This window comes from Mugil cephalus, chromosome 1, assembly GCF_022458985.1.
Source record: "Mugil cephalus isolate CIBA_MC_2020 chromosome 1, CIBA_Mcephalus_1.1, whole genome shotgun sequence".
Taxonomy (NCBI): Eukaryota; Metazoa; Chordata; class Actinopteri; order Mugiliformes; family Mugilidae; genus Mugil; species Mugil cephalus.
Genome location: NC_061770.1, coordinates 40,212,125 through 40,231,888, shown reverse-complemented (window position 1 = coordinate 40,231,888; position 19,764 = coordinate 40,212,125). Strand labels below are relative to the sequence as shown.

Below are 19,764 nucleotides of genomic sequence, written 5' to 3'. Positions count from 1 at the left end.
ACCACCGCCGAGAAAGAGAGAGCAGCGAAAGAACCCCCGAAAAGTTAGAGGGTGCCTTCCCCCCCGTCAGAAGCGCACCACCTTGTCAAGCCGGAGCAGTGGGAAAGCGAGACATGCGACGATAATCAAAGCAGCGTGGGGCGAATGTGGAGGAAGAGGCGCAGTCAAAACAGGATCTGTGAAGGGTGGAGTGCGAGCAAGTGCCACGGCGGCAGAGGCAGAGGGAGAGGAGGAAAGGTAGGAGGACATGTGGGAAAGAGCAGGGACACGTCGGTTTAACGGTTTGAAATCCTCATGTAGCCTAATTAAATGTTCAAGTTTTGTTATATATGCTGATCAGGCATAACATTATGACCACCTTTCTAATATTCAGTTTGGGGTGTAGTGAACTTGGAGTCCAGGTCAACATCTTGGGCCGTTTTTCATGTTTTTCGACTTGTTCCTAAAGCGTTTTTGTGTGTGTGTGCCTGTGTCGTGCTGGGGATGGATGCTGAACATCAAGGAGTGTCATCGCCGTGGGGGTGGGGGTGCCTGGTCTGGACTAGGTGGGAGGTTCATGACTAAGTTACATCCATACAAATGCCAGGTCTAAAAGTTTCCCATTGAATGTCACAAAATGGTCAATGATATTTACTTCTCCTGTCAGTGATCATAATGTTGTGGCGGATCAGTTTATGATTTGCACTACACATCACACATACATCAGTATGTGGTGCGACAGGTGTTATGAAAGGTACAGCATGCTAGAGTTTGTGACCACCTGAAAAACGTCTGAAAATGTTGTTGACTCATCCTGCACTAGGGGGCGTTTACCAATTTGAGCCCAGTTAAAAGCTTGGTCAGACTTCACGTCCCCCTCCCCCTCCATCTGTGTCTTAATCAACATGTGCATTTGGGATTAACGGATATTTCAAAGAATCTATTCTTGACGCTATCCGCTCCACGCAGACTGAGCCAGTGGTCCCGCCGCCGACAGCGCTACGCATTCCAAATCTAATTAATGACGCCTGCGGACTTTTCAAACCGTTACAAATTATTTTGTATTTTTTCGCAGAATTTAATAATAATTTGCCCTTTAAAACTGAACCGAACACGATCGCCGCCTACTACACCGAGAGTGCTGACAAATGCGTTCGGTGAAAACCGTGCAGCTGCGCGTACGTCTCGGTCAGAACAACCAGATTAAATGAGTCTCCGAGACTCTGTTTAAGATGATGTTCTGTCATGACGGTAAATGCTCCCGTTGCATTTGACGGCGCTTCAAACCAAAGCTAATAAGACTCTTTATTAGCCCTTTAGCATATGATGGGACTCGTATGCACATGTTTAAACCAAAGTCACACCAATTAATTTGATGGCAGCCGCCGGCTATGAACGTATAGTTAGTCGATGAAATAAATGCCCTTAAAGCACGATTCATCTAACATTTCAGTCGGCATTACTCGCACATGCTTTGAAGTCATTCTCGCATCTGTACCAACATATTAATAGATGAAAACAAAGAGAGGTAGAGGTGGACAGGACAGAAGAAGATGAGCCTCGAGTCCAAACGTATGAGGCAGAGGTGAGGTAAAGGACAGGGAGGGCGGAGGGATGAATGAATACACAGATGTGAGAGGGTGAGCGCGAAAGAGGGGTGAGGATGACAGGGGTGAGATGGATGAGAGGAAGGAGAGAGGGTGAAACCGGAGGAGGAGAGGGCAGGAGAGGAGTGATGGGACTGACACGCGGAGGGAGAAACTGACAGAGCTGAAAGGATGGTGGAAGGAAGGAAGGAAGCACCGAGAAAGAGTGGGAGGCGACGGAGCGGGGAGGAAGGAGGGAAGGAGGAAGGGGAAAGAAATGGACGGAGGTGGAGCGATGGATCCAGAGATGAAGGGAAGCGCTTGAGGGGGGGAAATGACGAATGAGAAACGCCGGTGGACGGGAGGGGAGGGGGGGGGGGGTTACTTTGATATCTGAATGTGTGCATTACATTGACCCTCACAGCACATAACATCCAATTAGCGACAGCTCAGCAGCTAATTGGGGAGTAAACAAGGATAAGAGGCCACTCACAGCCGGTGGTAACATGTGATCTGTATCTCGCCTTTTTTTCCCGTTTAGGGCCGGCGCCCGTGCTCCACTTATCCACTTCTTCCTGCGCTGATTGGTTATTAATGCGATAATTAGCGAGGCGAAGCCGGCGGTCGTCGCAGCTCAACGCGTCCCCGGGTGGAGGCGAGCGACGGTTCACGCGGGAGGTGATCTTTCAACTCGTTTAGGCATTTAGGATCGTGACCAAACCTGCGGAGACTGAACTTTCCCCCCTTAGCCAGGAGCGGATCACTGTGTGAGCCAGGCCACCTCCGCATGTGGTCGGTCTGAAGCTTGTGGAAAGGCCAAAATAAAAAAAAATCCAATTCCACAACAGTCCAATTTTGAGACATTTTCCTTTGCACCAAAAATGTCAACCTGCAGGTGGTGATAGAGGAAGAGACCCGGGGGGTGGCCAAAACAATCAGTCACACGCAATATTTGGGAGCCACCTACTTGACATCTATTCAAATCATCTGACATTTGAAAAGAAAAAGAGATCCATGCGAGACAAAAAAGATTACATGCGCGCTAAATGAAATGACTGCTAAGATACAGATGAGATCGGGCGATTATGCCGATCGTCAGCAGCATGCTAGCGTCCACTTAAATTACTTTTACATAGAAAAAGCAGGGAGAAAGTAAAAATCAACCGGCCGCACCTGAAAGGAAGCATGGCACAAAAAACGAAGAGGACTTCAAACTGAACGCCGAGCTTAAAGTACAGAATTCGGTTGCTCGGAAAGCGTGTGGTCGCTGGAGCTACACACAAAAAAAGCTTTTTTTTTAATACTGAGTGGGTACCTGTCACACACGCAGAATTAAAAGGTAAAAGATTATCAAGCTGAGGCTCAATTGAAGGCAGGAAAAAGAAAGTGAGAAAGCTGAATGAGGAGAATAAAAAGAGGAACTAAGCAGTACAGATGAAAGACTGAGCGGGGGGGTGAGTTTCACATTTCTCAATAAATAGCTCGCTGACCACTCCATTACTAACGATGTCCGTTTCAAAAACATGAAGAAATGCCCACACTCGGACTGAGAGCGCAGCTCCAACTTTCATGGAAAATCAAAGCACGTTTTTTTTTTCCCGCTTTTGTAATTTCCACTCAAATGTAACACTCGTCTCGTTGGAAGAAACAACATTTCCTCTCCGGTTCTGACGGATGCGCGTTGGGTTCTCATTCCAGAGACCCGCCGCCTGGAGCTAAAACCTCCGCCACGAAATGAAAGCTGCGCTTCTGGCAGCTGAAACTTTCAACGCGGCCGCTTTCGCGCGGCACTCTGCCCCCGACTCGAGTAATTACCAGTCTGCTGCCAATTCAAATGACCCCAATTCCACAGAATGTCAAATTTCCTCGGCGATATGAGGTCGTTCCTGCGGGACGGACAGGATATGACAACACCGTGCACGGTGGTGGCGGGAGTCATGCTGTAATAAATAAGAATGTCAGTTTATTGTCTGGCTGGTAGAGGTGCAGCGACAACACTAAGGAGGAGCTGAAAGACGGCTGTAAGTACGCCGTTCTGCCACAACATTAAAACCACTGACAGGAGATTAGGACATGTACCACCCACCCAGACCAGACCAGAAATGACACATGTCCACTCTCTGATAAGACAGAAATGTTTTAGGTGGTCATAATGTTATGCCTGATCGGTGTATATAATAATATGTGTTCGCACAAATAATGCTGCCTGGCCTCCTCGGTGAGTTGCATCTAGATGAAAACATTAGTATGATATTGCCAGAGTTGTTTGTCGTCTTCAATTCCAGCCTTTTTTTTTTCCCCATCTTTTAATATAAACATATCAGACATGACTGTGCATTCAATAGCAGTAACAGAAAGGAGAGGCTCCTCTGCAAACTTTATAGCAGTGTCTGCTCTGTGCACGTAAAACACATATTCTTGGATGGACAAATATCCCAGTTTCCTAGGTTTACTTTGTTTGCAAAAAAAACTAAAAAACATTTGAGATGGAGTACGGGCAATGACTTTATGCAATCAAGTCGATCAGCAGTTTTAATAGGAAAGAAACAATGTAGAAGAAAGCAACTGAGACCACGGAAAAATACAGCCTGAGCAAGAAAAATGATAAATAAAGGTCTTTACCTGAATTATGCAAAATACAAATGTCTTCCAGATCATCATTAGGTCTCATTATCTGCATTTTTCTAACATGAAATATTTCAGAGCTCAGCTGACAGGTTATACTTAAAAGCAAACAGTTGGAGTTTTTACTCAAAACAGCTAATTACTGGTTTGCAAATAAGAAAAAAAAAAATAAATCAATCAAATCTCTTGAATGGAGGCCGGCAGCTGTTTAACTTAATGACCACCGGAATGGATGCTTCACTATGCAGATTTTTATCAGTCATCCAGAGCCGCCTCAGTTCACCGCGATCCGAATATATCTCTCTGTGATCAAAGACCTCCTGCGAGTAAAACGGAGAGAGGAACTCCTACACACTCGCACACACACACAAAGACCGAGAGGCCGAGATGAAAGAAGCCGAACAAGAGAGCGGAGACCGATCGAGATAGCGGGAGAATACAGATGAAGCTGTCAGTCATGTTCTGTTGCCATGGAAACAGGCTGTTTTGCTTCCACGCGCAGCAAAAAAAAAAAAAAAAAAAAAACAACCCACCCCTCCACCCCTCCCTCCCCACCGCCAATTAAACTCGCCCTATTAGTTGCAGCAGTTTGTTAGCGTGTCAAGTTAATTCGATAACGCAGCAAATTGTGCAGGAAATCTGATAAGAGTTAGAATAATTGTGATATTTCTGCGCGTGCACGCGCGGGGACGCCCGAGCTGAGACTCGCGGGGTCCGGGGCGTGACGTAGCGTCCCTGCCACGCCCCGTACCTGTGCGCCTCTGCCTCGTGCATTATCCCCGAGACCCATCTGTGTTGTTTCATCCGAGCAAATCTCACAGGTCATCAGCGGAGCGGAGCGCTATTTATATCTTTCATTATCCTCCGTCTCCCCCCTCTCTCCCTCTCACCCCCTCTCTGACCTCATCTCTCCGCTTCTCTCTTCACTGATCCTCCACCTGATCTGCTTTTCTGCTCTTTCCCCGAGTCTTTTTTCTTCTTGTCAGCCTTCCATCAACGCCTCCATCCCTCCCCTCCTCCCCCCCCCGAGCCTCTCCGCTTCTCAGGTTTTTGCTTCTGTCTCATGTATTTAACATCACCTTCGCCGCGCTCTCGACTCTTCAGACCCCGAACGCCTAAGCCGTGCACCTGTCAGGCCGGGCGCTCCCCGAACGCGCGCATGCAGAGCGACAACCGCCGCAATCACGCCGCCATCCCCCGCCAGCCCAAATCCACCCGTACGAGTAAACATCTGCTACTCACTCTGTGATTTCCTCCGTGACCGTGTGCTCGACCTGGAGCCGGGAGTTGACTTCGATGAAGTAGTGTTTGCCGTGTTTGTCCACCAAGAACTCCACCGTCCCCGCGTTCTCGTATCCGACCTGAGGCAGGGGAAAAGAGAAAAGAGAAAAAAGAAAAAAAAAAAGGCAGTTTTACACCTCTGAATTATCCCGTTAGTCTTACTGGTGTAAACAATCAAGAAGGAGCGCTCACTCAAGTTAATGAACCGTGAAAACCAAAAAAGAAAACAAACTGCTGTCCGCGCTCCGCGAGCAAACGGGACTACATAAAAACGGGAGGAGAATAGGGCTTTGTGTTTTATTTGTGCGGAGAGGTGAGAGCGGTTTGTCATCATCTCCCTGTAATGCAAAAATTAGATCATTAATCAAGGGGGGATTTATTGAAATCTCATCATCGTAAACGTGCGTTTTCTCCACTGCCTTTTCGCTACGGCGCCGCAATTAGACTCACAATCAGTGCCAGGTACAAAAAAAAAAATACTGTGTGTCACAGCGCTCGTTGATGTTGTGGGACTATATTTACTTGTGTTAGTCCCTTTTTTGTCGTCAGTAGTGCAACCACAGATTCAGTGAGGGAGCCGCCTGGCCCAGTTTATCTCAGAGGCGTGTGGTTATAAGATTTGGTGGCTGTCGAGGCCTTAGAATATAGTATCGCTGGTATCATTTTCAAACTCATCAAACCATTATTCATCGTCATCCTGAAAGAAATGACCCACATCAACATTAAACTGTTTAAATCTAGATGTAGATCTAGGGAAACAACAAACCCTAGCTGGTCAGCAGAGGTACTGCAGGCGGGTCGCAAAATCTTTGGTTGATTCGACATTTTATATATAATTTTTTTTATTTTTTTTTATTTTCCACCACAAATTTAAATTTCTTTAAATACACATTAACACCTCTCCAACATTTTGGGGTCCTTGGACTGATCTAGTGAATTTGGAGGCCAGGTCAAACCTTGTGATGTTCTTCACGTTTTTTTTTTTTGTGTTTTTTTTAGTTGTTCCTAAACTGTTTTTGTGGGTGCTACATGTCTCCATGGCGATGATCAACAAGGAGATAATATGGACTGAAAGATGATGTTAAAAGCAGACCAGTATTTGTGCCGTACCATATTGTTGCTGCAGCATCGTGGAACACGGATCATTACCGTAGCGCGAGTATGTTCCGTTTGTAAAAACACAAAAATGCTTCTAACATGCTTCCATTTAGTCATCTAAACGGTGTCGTCCCTTTTTTTGTCCTTATTTTATTCATGCGGTGCTTAAATGTACTATTTATAAGTATGCTTTGTGCGTTTTAAAACAATTTGATAGTTGGTTAAATTGCTCACGATTCATTTACCAGAGAATAATCCGGTATCTGGTAACCTTCTTCAAAACATGGTTTCCTTTCAACTCGCAGTCCTTTCAGTTTTAATTATACAGCACATGTTCGTGTAAGAATGACCGAAGATTTCCATTTTGATTTCGATGTCCCTTTCAAGTTTTAATTATAACACTTAGAGTGCTCAGCTTTTTTCTTTTTTATCATTATCATCATTAATATTATTATTATTCTCCATCATTTATCTCTGGTTATGTCTGCACAGTTTTCATGGAATCTGAATCAAGTGAATGTGTGATGCAGCACCTGATTAGGACCGACTTCATGCCTTGTGTAATTAGTGTGCTTAGCAAAGATCTGCAGCACCCCGGATGGGAAAGGTTTTGTTTTTTTTCTTCTATCTGAAGCCGAACACTGCTGCATTCAGGGTAAAACACGATAACTGTGAGGGAAATTAGCACGTTAGTAAGCCAACATCAGCTTTTCTCCCAATTTCTTTTCTTTTAAACACTCAGCTCCACTTTCATTTCACCCAATGGGAGCTCCATGCAGAGTGTAATTGCTGCATGAACGCTATATAAATAAACTTTATTATTATCACCATAATTTCAAGACTAGGCGCGTTTAGACGAATTACGCTCACGATCCGAGCGTAGCAATCCGATTGGTGTTCAGACCATCTGGACACGTTTAACCAGTCAGAGCAGCTTCTCATTTCATATTCAGCCGTGTCACCGATTATTTCTACAATCAGAGCTTGGCCATAGTATGAAATCTCGCCCATTTCGGGCGAAAATAAAACATCGGAAGAAAACAACATCAAACCTCCGGATGAAATTGCAGGCCTGTGTGCAATCAAATGTCCAAAACACGGGTGGCAAAACAGCAAATCTAATTTTCACAGAGGGCACAGGAGTGAGAAAACCCATGAAAAGACTAAAATGATCCAATAAACAAACCATTTCGCGTTTTTTCGGTTTCCCCTTTCCCTCTCCACGGTGTCGAGCCTTTTGTGGATATTAGGAGCGGGCGCAAATTGCGAGGATGTCAAGGATCCAAACCAAATTCTTCACGGCTAATTTCCAAATAAGCAAAAATGCGCGTTCAGTTAGTGGTGAAAGCTGTTTTGATTTCCATCTGGTGGACGTTAACACGATCAATTGGGCAGAGGAAGACGACAGGGACGGATTGCAAAGACAATGACAATGGCCCCCGAGCTAAAACTGCGGCAATTAGACTCTGGCAACTAAACAAGCACAAAAAAAAAATACATAAATAATCACCGATTTGGAGATGTAGCCAAAAATCTAGCACGCAAAAAAAAAGACCCAGATAAACAAATGGTTTCACTTGAATAAAGCGACACCTGCTTCGAGCTTCTCCTTCCAGTAGAGCTATTTAAGGAAATGCGTCTCTGGAGGATATTAGACTCAGGTTTGGAGCACAGTGTACGCACCCCACATATGGCACACGCGTGTATTTACACAGAGAGTAAACTTGTAAAGTGTCTGTATGAAAATATTCAGACATGCTTAACCGGCGGAGGGAGGAGAAATTAGTTTCATTCATGGCATCTGGAGCTCCTCGCAGGTTTTTCCACCACGGAGGCTCGTTAAAGGGATCACGCGCACAGCTCAGCGCGCACAAACCTCGCCGCGCGCATCAATCCCCACAAATAAAAACCTGTGTCAGATTAAAAGCACGTGGCACCTACACACCTGATAATGAGGCAACTATGCAGTCGCGTTCTCCGAGCCGATACGACAGAAACTGAACAATTAAAGTGTCTCCAGAGACGCGGCAAATCCATAAATATGTCTACTACATGCGCGTCTATATGTGGAAGCACGTGTGCGGCTGCTACATAAAAGAAGAGTACGCGACAATATGACACAACAAGGCAGAACGAATTTAAATAGACACAGCTCAGACTGTGTAAGGAACAACTGACAAACCCTCCATTTAAGTCGTCCCCCCCAAGCTTCTTAAAGGGTGTTTGTGAAGCTCAGACTCCACCTGACGAGGGTGAAGCACGAGTGAAGCTATTGCACCCACCTGTCACTCAAATCACCCCTTAATTATCCATAAATTTAAACAATGATACAATTTAAACCAGGAGTCTTCAACGTTTTTCAGGCCAATGAACCCAAGCTGATTAAGTAGGGACCCTCTACCTACTATATGTGTTCTATATTTAACTCGGCTAGTGCTATTCATATATATATACACATAATTATTATAATTTTTGAAGCAATAGGGGCGTGGCCTACTGGGTATAGGTGGCTTAGATTGACAGGTCTTGGCTAGCTAAAATTTTGCAACCCCCCCCTGCAGTACCTCTGCAGACCCCTAGGGGTCCCGGAGTCTCTGATGAAGACCTATGATTTAAACGGTTAGTGGCCAGCTTTAGAGCCCATAAGCGCTTTTCTTATAAGGCTGTTAACATATAACGTATTATAACATACAGCTAAAAGGTGAGTGACTCACTATTGGGGGAAGCCTCAAGTGGCCATTTGTGGAACTACAGTCTTCCCTTCCACAAAACAGGAGGGAGTTCTGTACAAAGTCTTCCTCGCAAAGGTGAGTTTTCAAACCTACAAACCTTCCTAAGATTCAGCAGAACTGATACATTGGTTAAGACGGGATCACGTTTAGTCTCGCAGCCGGAGCAGGGGGATTAATGAATGCCTGACATTTAGTTTAAGACGGGAATGACGGGATAGAGCCGGTTCGTGCACAGACATAACAAGATTTTAAAGTGTAGTCTAAATTATTTTAGGAAGCGAGACACAAGACCAGGGCCCCAGACAGCTAGTTTGACCAGCATGTTAAACCAGCTGTAGAGGGAATTAAAAAAGGAAGAAAAAAAAAAGAAAAAATGTCGATGGGAGAAAATGAAAGTGTGAATAAATAGTTAAGAATCTGCCGAAGACGAAACGTGGCGGGCTTTCCCCAATATTTCAGTTTCCACACTGTACAGATGAACCTTTAAAATGCCGATATCCAGCCGGAGTCACGCTCCTCTCAACCCAATATTTGCACCCAAAGCTTCATTGACAAACGGTGAAGGACAGTAGCACAGGAGGAGTCACGCTCCAGCCTCCACACTGCACAGACGCCTCCACATTCACACACAGACACACACACACTGCACCAATGTGTGTCGCTCCATATTGCACTAATTCCCCCCCCCCCTTGCTCTTGCACACTGAGTCACTGAGCGAAGTAGCAGCCAGTGTAACAGATTGAGTGGTCACTGTTTTATAAGGTCTGGCAGCCGAGTCAATGGGCTGTGCTAGCACAAGGAGAGGTCACAGGGACGCTGGATGTGTGCAGGCTAACAGTCACTTTTAAGGGTGAAAAAAGAAAAAACAAAAAGGTGCATTTAAGTATTTAGATCCCTGCTGTTGGCCACAGTGTGTACATGACTGTGCTTTAATGATCCCAGCCCTGATGATTGCGCACTGGTGGACTGCTCTGGATGGAAAGTGACAGAGATGGATAGCCGGTACTGTAAAGCAGAGACAGCCTGAGTGTGAAACAAAATGCATTAAGAACGATCCATGAGTACAAGGGGGGGGGGGGGGGGTTTAGGAGAGTAAATGGATGGTGGAAGGGGAGAAGGACGGTGGGGGCTAAAGGAGGATTGATGGATGGATCAAATGAGGACAGAGACAAGGAATCAAAGTGTTGAGTGGGAGTGTGGAGAGAGAGGGAGAGAGAGGACAAAGATATACATAGTGAAAGAGTGGATTAGATGGAGTAATCAGAGGGAGCTTCAAAGATGGAGTGACTGTCACCCTTCGGGTTCCTCTTTTCTCCCTCCAAGCACTTCAGCTGGTTACGAGGAGCCAAAATTCAAATTCAACAAGACTCTCGACAGATTCCTGCTTGATCAGAACAACTCTATTGTAGCTCCTCCTGTAGCTGATGGCAAGGTCAGATAGTCGGCGGCGGTGATGATGCAGCAAATGTTTTCTTTGAATCTATTATTTACCTGAAATTCTGTCTAATCCTTTGTGGCCGTAGACTTTGATAACCACATCTCCTGAAAAGGTTTCTGAGCAAAAACACTTTCCTTCTACCCTCTTAATATGAACATGGTGTAAACAACAGTAAAGCATGGATCCATGTAATGGTGCGGGGGATCTCAAACTGGTTCCTTGAACATGACAATGAGTTCACTGTGCTCCAATGGCCTCCACAGTCACCAGATCTCAGTCCAACAGACCATCACCTTTGGGACGTGGTGGAACGGGAGATTCTCATCATAGATGTTCAGCCGACAAATCTGCAGCAACTGTGTGATGCTGTCATGTCAATATGGACCAAAACCGCTGAGGAATGTTTCCAACACCTTGTTGAAAGTATGACACCAAGAATTAAGGCAGTTCTGAACCTTTTACTAGCAAGGTGTACCTAATAAAGTGGCTGGTGAGTGTATATTTTAGTTGAATCTCAGGCCAGGTTTGTAATAATTTTAGCCTTTTTTTTTTAATGAAAACAGCCATTGACTTATATTCACATTAATTAAAATCAAATTTGGTGTTTGATACATATTTTGTATGATATGTTTTGCAGTGTACACCTCCTATACCTCAGTATCAGGCCCAACAGTGTTATTGTGTAGGCGTTTTTAATGGCATTTTAGAGTTCAGAGAATTCGATTTCATGGAAAGCCATTTAAAAATGACTCGTAGTGCACTCAAGGTCACATACTTGTATTTTTCCATGTCCACCCCTCCCTCTGCGTTCTCCCAGAACCAATGTCAGCTTTGGCTCGCTAGTATTTCAGTTTCCATTTGTTGTACAGTAGTTTGCATCTTCTTTAACCCTCATGCCCTGATAGGGACAAAAGTCTCCTTTCCCATTTTATTTTATGTTGATAACTTAGTGGTAGTTATGCTTTTTGCCATTATTTGAACTTTTGAGATTTAATATTTCTCCATTTTCACACTGTATAACCTAAACCTAAAGTTGTTACCATTAAGGGACAAAAGTGTCTTCTTCAAAAATGCCATAAAAATACCATGTTAGTGTTTTCCTGAACCTTTTTTATGCAAGTGCAAGTAAAAACAATATACATAACGTGCTATTTTTAGGGCGTTTTTGAAGAGGGCATTTATGTCCCTTTATGGTAACAACATAATTTTTGAAAATTGGGAACTACAAAAAAAAAAACAAAAAAAAACATCAAAATCAGCGCTAGTGCTACTAATCACTGACATGTCCAAAGCTCTAATAATCCTTCCAAGAAAAATCCACTTTCAATTTAGAAATATTCCAATATTTTGTGTTTTTTTTTCTCAAAAAAAATTGTGATGCCATCACAAACACTGGCAAATAAAGGGTTAAAAGTCAGAAATTAATCAAACTTTTTGGTATTTGTGATTAGTACTGACGTGGAGTAAAAGATCTATGAAAAAAAAAAGTTGAAAAACATAAACATGTGCTATTTTTAGGGCATTTTTGAAGAAGACACTTTTGTCCCTTAATGGCAACAATGTAACAATTTTAAAATCACATATGTGGGTTAAGTCTTATTTTTTTTGAATATCTGCCTTGTTCTGCACGTTGTTTACTTGTTCGTGTCTTACAGTTGTGTTTAGGATTCAAACGGTACCAACCATCAATGTAATTCTTCGGCTTTTGAAAACCACGGTACCTTTGATGTAACAAGTTGTGATTAGCACAGTAAGGTCGAATCATGCCACAAAAAAAAAAAAAAACACTGAATATTCAACTGATTTCATCAAACGTGTCACACGTCTGCCATTCCCCAAAAGGTGTGCTGCATCCACCGCCAACGTTTTCATTTTATTTTTTTATTTTTCCCCCTGGCAAATATTTGATGGTGTCTGCCGTGATGAAAATGAGGCTGCTGAAATGCGCGGAGCCCGCTCTTCATTAGACGAAACCTCTTCTGCATTTTCTTCACACAGAAGTACACACGAACTCCCGGCAGATTGAAGTCGGTGCGGAGCATAACAATAGTTTTCGTCCTTGACCTCTAAGAAAGTGTAACAAGTACTCAACGGAACAATTCAATTTAGAAAAAAAACGCAGGTTAAATTCGCTTTAAAGTTTCACTACACAAACACAGACGTTGGTCTGCACCCTCGCTACGCACAAACTGTCCAAAAACACTTGTTACTGCCAGACTGCTGTCACAACACGCGAGTCCAGCGAGGAGCAGCTATACTAAATTCAACGCACACTACACACAAAGCGCTGCCATCCCATCCACCTCCTCCCCCCCCTCCCGACGACCCAGCCCGTCCCCGTGCCCCACCTCCTCCTCCAGACAGAAAGCGACGCATGCTGGGTCACGAAGGGTCCGGGGGGGGGAGGGGGGGGGGCAGTCAGAGTAATGTGCGACAAAGCCTCTGAGCTTTATGTGCGATGTGCATCACGTAGCAAGGGGAACAAAACAAATCAATCGCACAATCGATGGCGCTGACCTGTTAAATGGCTATGTCTGGTTACATTAGCGTGCGTGTGTGTGTGTGCGCGCTGCAGCATCCGTTCACCGCGGGGCGACATTCAGACGCTTAATTGTTTTGAACACATGATCAATGCGACTGTTGTCGTGAACCGAGCGGCATCAACTGCAAACAGAGATTTTTAAAAGGGGTTTTTTTGAAGCGGAGAGTGGCTCTTATATATTAATATAAAAAAGGAAAGGAAAATTAATTTAAAAACAAGAATGGAGAAATTACTCAAATAGTTTTCGGGGCCAAGAACACCTTTCATCTTGTGTTCAAGTTAGACGATGAACAAGACGTCTGAAAAATAAGTGACCTTTATTTTTTTAATTTTAAGATGAACGGTTGATTTGTTAAACTTTGTGTTTTTGATGAATGCGGTGGGAGTCCGGAAAAGTCTGATCACAGTTAAGTTCAAGGCTAACAGAAAGTCACTAAAGACCATGACTGGTCTGTACACAACTTACGCCGATCAGGCGTAACATTATGACCAAGGGGCAACGTCCAGGTCTGAGTGATGGAGGCCAAAAAAAAACTGCAGTTCGTCGAGTGGCCACTTGAGGCTGCCTCCAAGAGGGAGCAAATCCCCATAGACCCCCATGTTAAAAAGTCCCTCTTGCGACTTCAAAACAGCGTGTTGGTGGGGGCGTCTGGTTTGGTCTGGGTGGGAATAGAACCTTATATTGTCCCTAACCAGGACGGTCTACTGCATTTAAACATCCGGCCCAGATTCAGCCGAGCACTTGCTCGATTACAGCTCCAAACCGCTCCGCTCTCAGATCTGCATATGTTAAAGGCAGAGCTCCTGGCGCTGCCCGGGAGGCGGAAAACACGGGTGAATAAAATGTCACTGCATCTTAATTTTCGCTAAATCCCAAAGGAGCCGTCAAAAACAAAAGAGACGACGGCAGCGAGAGAGTTTTAACCAGTTGTTGTCTTCACCCGGGCAAACGGCACGCCAGCAGTCGACGCAATGACACAGACTGCACAGATCAACTCTTACGCGGGCTTCCCATTTGTGCCGCGCACAAGGGAATCACTATCTGAAAGGGAAAAGCTGTTCAAAGGTGCTGCACGCCGCAACTTGAGAGTCATATTACATAAGCAAATCCCACAATATCTCTCAGTCAAGCCTCCTCTCATCTAAATATCCCCGCTGCTTGTTTGGCTCCGACTGCAGCTCTCTTACTTCTATTCTGTCCTCTCTTGTGAAGATTGGAGTTAATCTGGTGCCAAGATTTTTGTTGGCAATCTGATCCAATTCCCTTTCAGACTCCCAACACACACACACAAGTCTCATCCGATTCACAGCCGATACAACCGCAGAACAACTAAAGCGCACACACACACGCACTCAAATAGATCAGCTCCATTTCAGCTGTGCCACCTCTTCTAATCCCACAGCTGCAGGCTGCTGCCAAAGCGTCAGAGCTCACCCACCGGAAACACACAACGCGCTGGGCCGCAGACACATGCGGGCGACGCACGCACATCACACGCATGCCCCGCGGGAGCGCACGGAGCTCACGATCACAACGAACGCGAGCATCTGGACGCCAACGCGGGCGCAGACACAGTCCTACACGCGCCCACTCGGTCACATTCATCTTATGGGGGGACGGTAAGAAGCTTGACCGGAATCCCTTCATCCGTTTTTTTCCCCCCCCAAGTCGTTTATTTGTCCCTTCATTCGCGTCGCTCCTCGACTCTCACTTCTTCCCTTCGGTCTACAGCGGTTCTGTAGTTAAGGTTCGATACTCGCGGCTTCGCTTTCGAGATAAATCGTCAGCGCGCTCGGTTATCGACAGGAAAACCTTCAGGAAGCGATACGCAAACGCTCTCAAAGATCTGCGAGCGAGCAACGGAACAATAGGCCGCTCTCGTAGGAAACGTCCCCGTAACTAACGACGTCTTTGATTTCTGGTGGGAGCATTGAGACGGGATAAGCCTCCGACGCCTCTGAAGCGCTGAGGGTGGCCATTAGCGTGGCGTGATAGGAGGGTTTCAATTTGGGACCAGGTTGGCAAAGCTCCGCAGAAAAACGAGGCCTAAAGTGACATTTAAAACTCCGGAGGGTTTACGCCTCTTAGTTTAGAGCCAACACTTTACCGATTAAGAATAAGCAGAGCGCAGCTAAGGTTGGCGAGGAATACCATCCGTTTTGAAGGTTTAATCGTTGACTTTAAGTACTGGTCAATTTATCCAGAGTTCGACAACTTTTTTTTTTTGTTTGTCAATTGACACTTCTTGCAGTGGAGAGGTTTTTGCCATCATGCATGCAAAGAAAACGCACAACAGCTGTTAGGAATGATTAGCAGAAATGGCAACTGCTGATAAATGTTAATATATTAAAGGTAATTTGCCATGTCGATATCTGTAACTAGCAATCAAAATAATAACAATAAAAAGAAGAAGTACTAAATCTATATGTATCAGGTCTCCACGAGATTCTGGTGCACTGGCTGAATTCCAATTGACACGTCAGCTGAAAGATTAGAGGTTAGGCTTCGCAACTAAACCTGGCGGAGACGTAATGATATTCTCAAGGATGCTCCGGCAGCCGAGCTGAATACCAACGCGGGAGGTCAGTCACGGGTCCCCCGCTCGGAGGGATGCATCCTCACTTATTAGACAACTCTAATGCCCACAGCCTCACCTTTGGCGAACCAGCACATGCATTCAGCAGCAGACCGCGATATCCAGTGTCATTCAGAAGTGGCAACCTATAGTGTGCCCAAAAGAGCTTAAAAATACATGTATATGTTCTATACAAAACAGCGTCCCTCTAGCCACTGGCCTCCAACCCTTCCCTCTGCTCGTCTCCCTTCACCTTTTTTCCCTTCCTCCATTTCCTTCTGTCTTTACAGTTATCAGGCCTTGAGAACGTGAGTCCCAAAAAGTTCAGAAAACGTAATGAAAAAGTGTCAGTAGTGACATAAAAGGCTGAAAAGTCCCAATCAGAGTCACGGACAGGGCAGAATGACAACAAAGCGTGGGAGTAAAGAGGGAAAGCAGGCGGTGAACAGAGCGTATGGGCAACAAAGGGAGAACATTAGAGGAAGAAAGAAGGGCTACGAGCAACGTGGAAGCAGCTGCAGACTTACGGGAAGAGAACCTAAGAGGCTCTTAGTAAGAGGTCCGGCCATGAATAATGACTGAAAGGTGCGACGGAAGAAAAGGTCGGCGGAAGAAGCAGTGTCGAGCTGTACGTATGGTGCACATAATATAATGCACATAGGAAAGCATACTGATTACATGGGCCGAGTCACACCTCATCTCTCTGGTAAGTTTACAGCTGTTTGTCATTCATAGCGAGGCGTCTTTTACATGCAACGTACGTGTGTGCCAAACACAAAAGGAATATTTATGTTTGTAAAAACACGAGTGTGGAAGAAGCAGAAGTGCTGCAGGTCAGGCAGCAATAAAAAAAGAAAAAAAAACGTAAACGTCTACATTTCGTAAAACTAAAGCTAAAGCACGTTTACGCTCTCATGAGTTGGTTTTTCAGACTTATCGATACAAATGTATCGCATGTCATGTGACCACTTCATTTGAAGTCAATCGCAATTATCCCAATTATGGGAAATCACAAGACGAAACTTAACAAAAGTCGCAGCTCATTCGTTAACTTCGAAATTTCAGAAGCATCACCTCTTTTTTTGCGAAAAAAACTAATAGAAACACAGCTAATATCATGTAAAAAGCTCAAATAAAGGCGTCCGTCGAGGGATGTGGAAAAACACGTGAAAAGTTCACAGCGCAAAGTTTCAAAGAGATAAAACCCGTTTAAGAACAACCCAACAACGGCTGTAGGACGCACCTGCATTATTTCTACCTTTTCAAGCGCGACGGCATCGGCAGAGCAAACTACCCGCTCGTCTGAAATCACTTAGAAGTTGGTCGGTGTGCAGCCGTGACACGTCAAGAGTGATGCGGATACAAAATACGTACGCATCGATCTGTCGATTTTTCCTCACATTACCGAGAGCTCCTGTGAACGCGAATGAAAGCTGAAAGGCCATCATCCTCCAGCAGTGTAATGGGAGTTGTGCATGGACTGAAAGCAATGCAATTGTAAAGTGCACACCACACACACACACACTCTATGGAGAATGGAGAGGCAGAGAAAGGAAAAGAAGTACAGACGGGTTTTAAATCAATACAGCCACAGAAGACACGGAACGGATATTTACACTCAGCGTGTGGACAAAAGGGGCTTCGAGGGCTCGTAAAGTCTGATGTTTACCATCAATTAATTAAAAAAAGAAAAAAAAGGGAGAGACATCAAAGTGCAAAGTGCAGCGATAACTTCAGGTGCAGTGAAGGGGCCGAGACAGAAAGGGAGACCGAAAATAACAGTGCGTGGTTCAGACAATGCTTCTACGGGCTGATTCGCTGTCAGCAAGGCAACTCAGACTGTCACACTGTATGACACCAGAAAATAAACTGCTATACGTTCAGAGTGTTTGTGTGTGTGTGTGAGGTTAGTTTCCACATCTTATGCCACATATTGTTTCATTTTCCCTGCTTTACCTCCCCGGCCATACTCTGTGACCTTTACCCGTCTACCTGTATTTCCTGCTGCATCTTTTTCTTTTTTTTTATCTTAAAGTTTTCTGCAGAAATCTAAACTCTGGCCTTTTAGGAAATGTCACTGACAGCTGACATCCACATTTTTCTTCTTATTAACTCCACTGGGTATTAAAAAAAAAAAAAGTGCATCTCTTGCTTGAAATGAAAAATTAGGGGCTATTACATAATGTTTTATGTTTCTTATAATTAACCCAGTTAAGATAAAAAAAAAAAAAAAAAAACACCAAACATCTTCCCTTGTCCCAGCATTCCTCCTGTGATGTAACGGTTTCATTCTGTGGTCCCATTACTACACAGGTCTTCTCTCCATCTGTCTGCTCCCCTCAGCCTCAATCTACTCCTCTTCCCACTGCTCAACCTGCCAACTCTCCACTTTCTAAATGAGGGCTGCTCCCAAGCTGAATATCACCAATGTTCCTGGAGTATATCCTCGGTGTAAAGTGGTGTGTACGTTTATTACGGCGACAGGACTGCAAAACCTTAGGCCACCCAACACCGAGAACACATAAACATTATGACCACCTTCCTAATGTAGGTCATCAGAGAATGGACATGGGTCTTCTGAGGGTCCTCTGGGTTGAGGGGATCAGGATTGTTCCAGGGCATCGCACAGATACTTGATCAGTTTGGGATCTAGTGAATTTGGAGGCCAGGTCAACACCTTGTGTCCATCAAGGTGCTTCACTGCTAAGGGGTGGGGGGGCCTGGTCTGGTCTAGGTGGGCAGAGTAACATCCACATGAATGCCAGGTCCAAAAACTTCCCAGAAGAACATTAAATTGTTACGCCCGATCGGCGCATGTTTAGGAGGAATCTCTGAAAACATACAGAGTAAACAGAAAACGCGGCGTAATTTAACGCTCATTGCAGCGGCGCACTCCATCAAAAGATATAAGATGCCATTTTCTCCTTTCTCTGCTCTCCAAACAACATCTGCTCGCCGTCAAAATTGAAATGAACTGCAAATAACTGCACCAGGCGTATTTGAGGAGATAACCAAATGAACTCTTCAACTTCCTGGAATTTAAAAAAAAAAAAAAAAAAAAAAAAAAAAGGTGCAGCCAAGCCGCACGAGTAAACATGAAAAGGAATCCAGAGCTTAAGTACTTTTCCCCGGGGTATAGATAAAACTGTTTACAGGCTGATCAAAACTTTGCTTGGTGTTATATACACACACAACTGGTAAGTCTGCACGAGGTGTGAAAACTGACCAGATGTTGTGCCGTTCCTGTGTGAGACTGCCTGCCCACTCAGTCTGCTCTATGTGGCAAGTTCTGCCTGAAAAAAAAAAAAAAAAACAAAAAACAAAAAAAAAAAACTAACCGGGCATGTATTTTTAGTCAAGTGGACAGCGGCTTCTTCAACGTGTTGTGGCGCATCATCATGGAATCACAAACCTCATCTAGAGCGGCTGCCGTGACAGTTGTGCAACAGCCGGACACTGTGTCGCTCCCCGTGTGAAAACCCACTGCTGAATGTACCGAGCTATTATTAATCAGTGACACCTGTGACATGACAAAATGTCACAGGTGCATTCGGGTAAAAACAAGTCTGCTGGTTGATAAGTCGAGTTTATGTTGAGAATCACCCTGAAATTACGTCCTTTTAAGTGAAGATAGATTCCATTTCATTGTGTCTTCGTGTTGAGGACGTCAATAGATACAGTGGGGGAAATAAGTATTTGATCCCCTGCTGAATTTGTAAGTTTGCCCACTTCCATAGAAATGATCAGACTCTGGTTTTTATGGTTGTTTACTGGTTATGGGTATAGACAGAATATCAGTCGAAAATGCATAAAAAACACACAATCTAAAAGTTATAAATTGTTATGTATTTTATTAAGGGAAATAAGTATTTGATCCCCAAGCACAACACAAGTCAGTACTTTGTA

General features: G+C 44.6%; 1 protein-coding gene across 3 annotated transcripts in view; it reads right to left on the bottom strand.

The window, feature by feature from the left end:
- The window catches only part of LOC125005809 (pyruvate carboxylase, mitochondrial-like), a 277,141-nt gene that overhangs the window by 205,187 nt on the left and 52,190 nt on the right, over window positions 1-19,764 (bottom strand). For all 3 annotated transcript variants that reach the window (XM_047581417.1, XM_047581425.1, XM_047581406.1), the window contains exon 10: window positions 5,433-5,551. In XM_047581417.1, coding sequence (XP_047437373.1) covers window positions 5,433-5,551 — 119 coding nt within the window. The remainder of the gene's footprint in view (window positions 1-5,432; window positions 5,552-19,764) is intronic.